This window comes from Artemia sp. Qi Xiang Cuo, chromosome 20 (genome assembly GCF_049724085.1).
Source record: "Artemia sp. Qi Xiang Cuo chromosome 20, ASM4972408v1, whole genome shotgun sequence".
NCBI classification, from domain to species: domain Eukaryota; kingdom Metazoa; phylum Arthropoda; class Branchiopoda; order Anostraca; family Artemiidae; genus Artemia; species Artemia sp. Qi Xiang Cuo.
The window spans coordinates 55,179,781-55,190,638 of NC_142813.1; the positions used below are offsets into that span (position 1 = coordinate 55,179,781).

At 35.7% G+C, this 10,858-nt stretch overlaps 1 protein-coding gene across 1 annotated transcript in view; it reads left to right on the plus strand.

The window, feature by feature from the left end:
• The window catches only part of LOC148940382 (cytohesin-1-like), a 73,469-nt gene extending 62,895 nt beyond the window's left edge, over window positions 1-10,574 (plus strand). The window contains exons 7-9 of the mRNA XM_089105829.1: window positions 2,736-2,847; window positions 5,054-5,172; window positions 9,209-10,574. Of these exons, the coding sequence (XP_088961955.1) occupies window positions 2,736-2,847; window positions 5,054-5,172; window positions 9,209-9,472 (495 nt within the window). The 3' untranslated portion in view covers window positions 9,473-10,574. The remainder of the gene's footprint in view (window positions 1-2,735; window positions 2,848-5,053; window positions 5,173-9,208) is intronic.
• Window positions 10,575-10,858: the final 284 nt, after the last annotated feature.

Below are 10,858 nucleotides of genomic sequence, written 5' to 3' on the forward strand. Positions count from 1 at the left end.
TAAAGGCTTAGAATACCTTTCGCAATGCGGTAATACCTGCCGTTACCTCCCTCAAGAGGTGGTGGCAATTCAGAAAATATTGGGAAAAATAGACTTGACTTTAAATTGAATACGGTGCAGGCCAGTAGCGTCAATTCGTAGAAATAGTGGGGGATGGGCAAATTTATTTTTCAAAATCTAAGATGGTAATTTTCCTAATCAGGGGGAGGGTTTTTTTCAGTTGTTTTATGAAAGTAGTTAAAAACCATTTTTCAATGAAATTGCCAAAAACAGGTAATTTTTGAAATATAACAGGTATCCCCCCCCCCTTAGTAGAGCTTATCGATGAGTATTCGCATTACACAGTACAGTATTCAGTCCAAAAGTTCAAAAAGTAATTATTAAATTTATCGGAATATTTTGAAATAAATCGTCTCTCCCCTAATCAGAGGATGTATTTCACATTTATTTATTTCACATTTAATTATCAACTTTACTTATTTCCAAAAAGAGCGTTCCCTCTTAAATGAGAAATGTACGTATAAATGAACGCTCAACATAATTGTTTTTACTACATACATGATTGAGAGATTTTGATTTTGTATTTCGATTTTAATATAGATAGGACCTACTGATATTGCTATATTTCATAATAATTTATTGAACTGTAATTGAATTTAGATATACATTTTTTAGAGATTGTTCTTTCTTTGAATCCCTGAACCCAAACTTGTCCTCGAAAACAGAAATTGTGCTGTCTTATTATCTTATAAAAATGCGACATTTGTCCTTTGCTTTTGCGCATGATGAAAAAAGTGTCTGGGGTTTTTCCCAGTTGCGACATCAATGACCGTTCGGGACTCCAGAGACATTGGACTCCTCTGAAAAGAAATTAGAGATAAATTTTTAGGCTCACAAAGTATTTGGTGTCTTTCGCTGTAAGATGATGTTTGATTATGTAGTCTATAATATCTCTTGAGCTATTGGAAAATCAATACTAATAATGGTATTCAGCCATGAACAAAAACTGTCGTCATAGCCATTGCTATTTAAAAGTAATCCACTGATATAATGTAAAGGAGGCCCTAGACGGTCAATCATTTTGATCAAAAACTTTCGTCAACCGATTGACTCAAGCCTGATTGCAAGTCTAGAAGCCTGTTAGTGCATCGCCATTGACGGTGATTGATAGAAAGTTTGAATGACTCAATCATTTTGACCAAAAGCAGTTTGTTAGATTAGCTTTGTCCTAGATTGAAGGGTTGATTGGAGGTTGATTAAAGCACACGTCAACCCATTGACGGAAACTTTTGATCAAAATGATTGACTGTCTAGGGCCTCCCTAATAATATCAAAGCAGTAAAATTGCGCATGATTTTAAATAATAAACCTACTTTATATTTATGACGTAAATAATTTCGGAGACCAAGCTGCCTTTCTATGACGATAAATAAAAGTTCAATTAGGGATAAAATCCTTTTATTAGACAGTAAGGATGATAACAGTTAAAAAAAATCAACAAAAATACCAGATATTTCGGTCACACATACAGTGACCGTCATCAGTAGTAAAACTGATGACGGTCACTGTATATGTGACCGAAATATCTAGTATTTTTGTGAATTTCTATCACTGTTATTATCATCACTGTCTATTAAAAGGATTTTATCCCTATTTTAACTTTTATTAAACTTTATATTATTATTTTACGTTCTGAATATTCATTTGTTCGCCATTTATTTATGCCCAATAATTCCACTGCTCACAAATACAGTAAATACATATAGCCACTCCTTGGGGGACCGATTGGGAGTGGGGAGGCCCGGGGGCAGTTGCTCCCTCCCTAATAATTTGGAGAAAAAATATAATATGCCCCTTGACTATCCGGATATGCACTCCTCCCCCCCCCCAATAAAAATGCCGGAGCTACACCCCTTGCCACTCCATAGAAAATGCTCTGATAGAAAACAGGTATCATTATGCAAAACATTTGACCTTAGGTCTATTTATACTTAAAAATAGATTTTATCTAAGTTATTTTTGGTAGTTTCCAAATTATGAAATCTATAGGGAAATGCCATATTTTCGTCAGTGTTGCCACTTTGAACCGCTTAAAAACAGCTTTTATCTTAGGTATTTTTTGGTAGTTTCCAAATTATGAAATATATAGGGAAATGCCATATTTTCGTCGGTGTTGCCACTTTGAACCGCCGCTTGTCGTCCGCAAACATTCTGTCATTTGCAGTCTCTAAGACTACTGCACTTTTTAAGAAAACTTTCCGAATCTATTTCATGTTATATATTTTTTGCTGATTTTTTAACCAGCTTTTATTTTATTTTATTCTTTATTTTTGGCGCAGATATTACCGAAAACGGCATAACTGCATATTGTGGTCTTTTCATTAAAAATTAAATTTCCGATTTTTCTTTCTTTTTTTTTGCGCTACATATGACTGTCTAAGTTTTCAAATAAAAATATTTTATCCACACTCTCATTAGCTATTTTTGGGCTTTAAGCTATTTTTATGTAACAGGAGGGGGTGGGAATAAAAAAGCATGTTATTTCTATGGGACAGACTGGCCAACATATTATTGTATTGACCTTCTCTTTCTGCATAATTATTGATTAATAATCTGCAAAAAGGGGGTACCCATTTTTACTTGTACCCATGTGGTTGTTGCGAGCCATGGAAACCCAGTAGTGAAGCATCTTCAATTCGCCCTTAGAGGTTGTGATAGTTTATCTTTCTTTTCAGAGTATATATGATATTGTCAAGGCCGAGCCATTCAAAATCCCTGAGGATGATGGCAATGACTTAATGCTAACTTTTTTCAACCCGGATCGAGAAGGCTGGCTTTGGAAACAAGGTAATTTTGCTATAGAAGAGTTTGATAAGGGGTTATAGGACGAGTATAGTTAATTGAGAACCATAATTTAAAAAAATGATTGTGTATATGTTACTGTGAATGTTCGAAACCTGGGCAATGTCGACATTCATCGGTGAATGTGCGAAATTCCTTTATCTCTGCTTGGATTCAATCAGCTTTGTCAGTTCATGCAAGGTTTGATGATAAAAGTTAAAGTTAGGTTAGATTATGATTAATTATGAATATCAGAAATGGGTTAGAAACCTAATCTGACCTAAACCAACCTAACCTGTCACCATCAAACCTTGCACAAAACTGACAAAGCTGACTAAATGCATGGAAGAAAAAAAAGGCATATGCTAAAAATTGTGTTTTTTGGCAATCCATCTCGGGCAAAACCAAAACCAGGTAGCCCCTTAATGGGCACGAAGAGGCGATGATCAAGGATTTAAAGTTCATTGGAACTTCATGGCATGGGGTAAAGAGCGAAGCTGTGAATAGATTGGAGTGGAGCAGTATGCGCAGCTGTGTTGGCTCAGGTGTCTTGGTGATGCAATGGGATGAAAGTAGTAGTAGTATTAGCAGTAATTCTACTGTATTACCAAACATAAACGCATAGCGAGGGAATTGTGTCTAAATATGGGTAATTATGAATATTGGCCTTCTTCACATGGGCTTTTGTTGAAAACTCCGTCGTAAAAACAAAACTCGTATCTCAATGGACTAGGCAAGAGCCATTGAAAATTAAAATGTTATTTGAGGATTTTAAAATGAAAATTTTGGTACTTGTCTCTTATAGTGACCACAGTCCAGAAGTGGAATTAGGTTAATCCTAATGAAATATACCAAAATATGATGAAAATATAATCCTTTACTAAAAAATGTATGGAACAACCAAGAATTATGGAAAGCAGGCTATCCAGAATGCATTATATTAAATACCTAACCTAACCAACTCTATATATTAAATATTTCACTAAATATACCTGCAGGGTAGTTTGTCTCACTGAGACTAAGTCTATTATCTCCGAATACAGACAGAGAAACCGGTTTTATTCACATCAAGAACATGAGTGTGGTCGCTATAATAGACAAGTACCAACATTTAAAAAAGGGTTTAAAAGTAATCCAAAAAAAAGTGAAAACTTACTTAACTTTCCATGTCTTCGAAAATAAGGAAATTCCAGATTTCATTTTTCTAGGAACGAAACCTCCTTATGCAGTTACGAAATTGTTGGTAGTAGGAGCAATAAATTTAAAAAAAAGCACGGGTTAAAAATCAGCCAAAATTAAGCTAAAATAAACGGCACCAAACGACTTTAAAAGTTGTAGGGTTCCTTTGAAGGTTTAGTTGTCTTTGGGAATCAACAATGGCGTAATTTCGTCAAAATTCCTGGAGAGAGAGGGGGGGGGAGTAAAATTGGAGACGATTTTTTCAAATCATGTGAAAATGACAGTGAAAACTAAAAAATGAGCCAAAGAATACCATAAAGGTGAAGATATACTAAAGATAACTATGGATGCTTGAATTATGCAGGTTTATCTTAGTTTTGACAAGATTTTTGAAGAAGTTAAATCTCAGCTGGGCGGAGGGTGGGAACTAAGGCCTAGGGGGGGGGAGTAAACAGAAGTCTTAGAGGGGTAGTTGCCCCCATGGCAAATTACACTCTTGGAAATCAACAAATTATAAGTGTTCTATTTTTTACGGATGGAAAGAGTTTTCAAATTTAACCAATTAGTTTTGTTTATTTATTTTTACAGTTTAACTTGGTAGAAATAATAAGGAAGACCAAACTGCTATTCCCTCATACAAAATATAAGAAGGTAATGACGAGTTTTCTGATGATAGCGGGTGAAAACAACCCAAGCGAATATTTCAGATACATGACTAATAGCAGTCTTCTGTGAAATGTAATGTGAATAAGCTTACTTAAATATAGACCCCCCCCCCTCTCCCTTGGATACGCAGTGACTAGGATTTATAAAAACCTTGGTGCTTATAGCTGAATGAAAAGATGGTGAACTACTTATCGCTTCCAAATTTAAACTAATTGAAGCCGTGACTGCACAAGTGATCACACTTGTGCGTTGGCAGAGGGTGTTGTCTTCACAGGCATAACCCCTCGTTGTGCAGTATCTTATCGCAGTAATAGTACTATCTAACTGTTGAAACGCCTTTTTCTTACTTGTTTTGTTGTTCTTCCAGGTGGTCGCTATAAATCTTGGAAAAGACGATGGTTCATTTTGAACGACAACTGTTTATATTACTTCGAATATACAACTGATAAGGAACCAAGAGGGATCATCCCATTAGAAAACATTAAGGTTAGCTATACCCTTCTCTTTTTTTTTATTTATACAAATTAGATGGCGCTTGCGCCGACATAAAAACAATGATTAATTTCTGCTGCATCTTAAAAATTTTAAATAATTATTGTTTATGTCACCATTTTCCTTTTGGGACGGAGTTCTCTTGACCCCCAACCGCAGACCAACACGGCCATTTCCAGGGACTTGGTCGGGGGGGGGGAGAATGGAGAGGGGTACAAAAAAATTCCAAACGCGGAAAAAATTTTTATATGTGTGTCTTGTTCTTTTATGAGTTGTACACACATTTCAGGGCAGAGTTTGAAACCTGGTGACCCCCAACCTCCCCCCTCCCCTTTCCTAGATACGGCTATGTAGACAAATGGGCCGTGTAGCGCAGGTACTGATCTTCTGTTCCTCTATCTTTGGCCGGGAGTGCTGTATGTGCTTGGGGTCAAATCACCCCGACGCTTCCCGTTGTTTATGAAGTATCCTAAAATTAAATTAATAATGTATTGAAATTTTACATATAAGTAGGAATATTTACTTTTTGTAGTTTTTGTTCTTTTATTTAATTAAATGTTTTTAATTTCATCTAAATTAATGTGCATCATAAAATTTGTGGAGGGTGTGTACGCCCCATGCGTGCGTTCCTCCTCTTTAGTAGACCTCTCAAAAAGAACCTCCTTCGTGAGAGAGTGTTTAGTCTCTTTTGCCTTTTTTTGTCGTGCCAGATTTTAGGGATAAACACATATTTCATGTGCCAAGATACAATTAGAAAAGATTTATACAACGAGTTACAGTAGAATTCTAAACAGGTATGGGAATGTTTATGCAAGAAAAAATGCCTACGGAATTTTAATTGATTGTTAGCATAGAAAGATTAATAAGGAATATATATTAGTAAGCTAGGAGCAAGAGATGCAAAAAATGGTTTCTGTAAGTATCATAATAGCTTCAGAACATTTTCTGGAATGGAAATTTTGTTCAGGAGGGGGGGGGGCTGATGGTGTTTCGGAGTAGGTGTTAACGCACAATCTTTTTTTAAAGCGCAAAATAATTGTTTTATGTATTCTTATTACGTTTTTACAAGTCGAAAAAAATGTTGAGGGGGGAGGGGGTTTTAGCCCTGAACCCCTCCCCTGAACCCCTGTACATGGCCTTAAGCAAGTGTCATACAATGTCATTACAAATGTCATAAAAAAGGGGCATGTGAAAACCCTGTAGGCTTATTGTAAGCTTCTGGGTTTAGAGAAACAATCTAACCTGACATATGGTATGTTGGGTGGAAAAGACAGTGTTAGGTGATCAACAGAATCGCATAAATGTAAGTACTAATTGGTTCCAAGTCAACCCACCGCCCTCCTGGATCCTCCAAGGGTAGGGATAAAGCTCTGGAACTCACCTAATCTTGCATTGTTTAGGCCATGAAAACACAGATTGATACAAGACTAATTTATTGGGATTTTCGTGAGATTTTTTATTTGTGGGTACAGCCTGGCGTGAAAACCCCCCCCCCCCCTCCGAAATGTTTGACTCATAAAAACGTAACAAAAATGAATATAAAACAAATTTTTGATGACCCCTCCCCCCCCCCCCAAAAAAAATAAAACTGGATATGGCCCTGCTCGTGAGAGTGGAAACTGACGCTAGTGGCGCAAAAAAATCACCAACACCATCTAAGGTTTGGCGTTTTTTAGTGTAAAAATAAGCAAAGTTAATTAATCAGTTTAATTGGCAAAATTAGTGAAGTCTTAAGTGTGTGATTTTATTTCCTGAAAAAAAAAACATTTTTGAAGTTTGAAAAAATTCCAAGAAATGTCAAGCGCTAGATGGCGCTATTGATTTTTACTTTCCGACACTAGTGCTGGTTTCCACTCTTATAGGCCACCCATACTCTATGACCCCAATTGTAAAATTGATGTTTGAATTTTCGAATTTTTAATGATTCGATTTTGAGAATTTGATTTCCACGATAAAAATAAAGATCCATTGGTGGCGCATAGGGCGTCGAGTCGACGTTTCAGTTGCTGGGTGTTTTTACAGGAACAAGTGGCAAGCTTGTCACCCAACGTTGCTGCAGCGGGGATGCTTCAGATTGGCAGGCAGAGCATCAATCGATTGATTTCCAGGGGCATTCTTAATTATATCCCGGCCCGTATGCCTTGAGGGGGGGGGGTTGCTTTCGAAAAAGTATCAAAATAGGCGAATTCTATTGAAAACAATGGCTTATTGGGGAAATCGTACTTTCAAACGCTTTTATTTTACTTTGTGTGTTTAGAGAATCAGACAAGTCAAAAATCCGTTTACTGGTATGAAATTAATCAATTACAAGAACCGTGGTCATTGGTTATTTGAAAGAACGTGGTCTCGACATTCGTTTTACAAGCAAGACTTATTAGCATAAAGTATGAATCCTAAATTTCCCGAAGACTATATAAATACTAAAAAAAGATTATTCAAATAAGCATTCACATCTCCAAATAGGTCAACAAATATTTCTGCTACCCTTAAATATTGGAACTTGTTCGACCAAAATTGGAAGCTAAAAACATGGCATGTTTTAAAACTGTTCAAATGGCTTTCCATGTGATAACTCGCTCACTCTTACCTTTTTAGTCCTAAAAAATTTTCTATTTGGGGGGGGGGGGGTAACGGGAAAGATTTTTTTTTACTTTTGAGAACTTTTGGAGAAAATAACATGTTTCTTTCAAAAATTTTTAACTAAGGAAATTCAAGGAATATTTACATCTTATCAACTAGGCCCCTTTTATAGGGATCTATTCAGAGTGTATTTGTAGCTAAAATCTGCCTATGTTTTTATTTTTTTTTTAAGAGGGGTTGCAAATACTCTGGTAAATATTTTTATATGTACTTCAGACTATATATTTTACATACTAATACTTGTATTCTCTATTTGGTGTGTTTTGATTTTCGATGGCCAAATAGGCTCAGTTTTTTTATTTGTTTTGGACTTCCGGCTTTTAGAAAGTCGACATAACCTGACATGTATGATGGATTGGGATTTAAAAAAGGAAAAGCCGAAAGAAAAGCGGGCGATCCCTTTTTTTTCTGTTTTGTTTGTTTTCCTTGTGAAAACAGAGACAGCCGTTTCGTTCGAGATATGTTTAGATTCACAGTACATCAAGTTAAATAGACTTGAGGGACTTCCGACCTGGAATGTATTTTGAGAAAGTCTCTTCTGGTCTATAACTAAACTTTTTTCTTTTTTTTTTGAATGAGGATTTTACCTTCATAACAAGCCATGATTGAGAATTACGTAATAATCAGATCAAATTTTAAAACAACAGGGAATTTACCTAAAACGGTGGAATTGTTTAAAACTTTAAAATATTTCGGCTCTATTTCTAAGAGTTGTCCTCAGCAAGCTGCGCATATAAATAAAATAAATCTTACAATAAAATAAAATATTTGAAACTAAAATTGAAAAATTAAAACAGTCCCAGAACTGTGACTGTTGAGTCCTGGTTGAACGTTGTTGAAGTAATGATTCTGGGACTATTTTATTTTTTAACTTTTCATTTCTAACTAGATGGAAACGTCCAATGAATAAAGAAGTATTTTAGGTGGGTTGAATTCCTGTAGGGGTTGGGGTCTTTCTGTCCCCGTTAAAGTACATACAATTATTTAGAATTACCCAGCTAATAAGTATTGAGATTGAAGAATTCATATACAAATTTATATTTGACTACAAAATTTTTTGAATGTTTTGTTGAAAATTTTGGATAAAAATGAATAAAAATATAGGTTGCACCCTAGGTCGGGGACACATGCATGATTTTGGTGAGTTACATGGAAAATAAAAGAATTTGAAGATAAAATCGTAAAAACTTGTTTTTATTCAGAGGGTCAAGGGCCCAAAAATATTCCGTCTCTGTGTGTCCCTGTTTGCGCTATAAAACTAAAATTGTCATGTCTCCTCCTTCCCCCCCCCCCCCTCTCTCTCCCTTTCTTTTTTTCTGATTTTCTGAAAACTTGGAGGAGAGATAGTGAAGTGGTTTTAGCAATTGCATAAATTGTGTTTCTTTTGTAGGTAAGAGAGGTTATAGACCGAAGTAAACCTCACTGCTTTGAACTACATGGAGATGCAGGCGTAATAAAAGCCTGTAAAACTGATAGCGATGGAAAAGTGGTCGAAGGTAAACACACTGTTTATCGAATGTCTGCCGCGTCAGCTGAAGAGAAAGAACATTGGATGAAATGCATTCAACAGCGAATAAGTCATCATCCATTTTATGACATTCTTGCTGAACGAAAAAATCGAATACAAAAAACAGGTAGCAGATTAAGGACGTAAACTGGATACCCATGGTTTGTTGGTTAAATTGTTCTTTTTGAAAACATTCGTATCAATGGATTTGTGAATTAGATGTGTGGCCGTAAGCTATAAATAAGTGAAATACCTAAGCCACAAATAGTGGAAAAAGATTCGAAAATTTTTGTTGTGCCACATGTAAGAACCGTGGCTTTTAATGTGAATGATGATGGTCTGCTGAGTCGAAGTACTGAAGCAAAGTGGGAATAAAATAGTGCATAAAGTGCTGCAATATTTGCTTGCTCAGTTTCCACTGATATATGAACTGCTGCAAATTTAAAGTGCTATAACACATACAGCACTGCAACATTGAAAGTTCAGTGCACCAAGATTTGCATACACAGGTCCCCTGATATGTCAAGTGCTGCAAATTTAAAGTGCTATAACACATACAACACTGCAGCATTGAAAGTTAAGTGCAGCAAGATTTGCATACACAGTTCCCCTGATATGTCAAGTGCTGCAAATTTAAAGTGCTATAACACATACAGCACTGCAGCATTGAAAGTTAAGTGCAGCAAGATTTGCATACACAGGTCCCCTGATATGTCAAGTGCTGCAAATTTAAAGTGCTATAACACATACAGCACTGCAGCATTAAAAGTTAAGTGTAGCAAGATTTGCATAAACAGTTCCCCTGATATGTGAAGTGCTGCAACGTGGGCTCCGACACCAGTAAGTGTGTGTATAAACTGATATTGACGATATGCAATAAATTTCCAATTTGTGATGCTCCTGAAGTTCGAATCCTCAATCAAAATTTTAGAGTGGATGAAAAATGGTGTTTGAATTATGTTCCCTATCAATTCGTTTGATTCACAATTGTTTGTGATTTAAAATTACATGGCGTATAGGCAGGGTCGTAGCTAGAAAGTTTTGCCGACCCTAAATGGTATTTTCTCAATGCTCACAAAAAAGAAAACATTTACGATGAGGAATACAAATAGAAATATTTATTGAAATCACGCTTGCCTCGCTCACATGCGTAGGGTGTGGCCCTTGGTGTCTTTTTATTCAGACCTTGTCAGTTTTAGTTTTTATAAGAAAAATTGATTTTTAATAAAGTGTTATTGAAGAACTTTTCTTTAAATAATGTATTTTCAAATATTTATTATTAGTATGCCAGCCAGGAGGAGACAGGGTCTAGACCGCATTGTATATCCTTCATTAGGGGTTCAATTTCTGAGGTTTTGCTTAACTTTCCTTATTTGCGTATTTTACTTTTTTTAATTTATATATATAGATTCGTCATTAATGATATTTTTCATGCATGTAGCATCATTATTCTCTCTTTTTTTTATACCCTTAAATTCTATTTCCCCATAAGTCTACACAATCATGGATTTCTAAAAATTTGGCTTTAGTTTC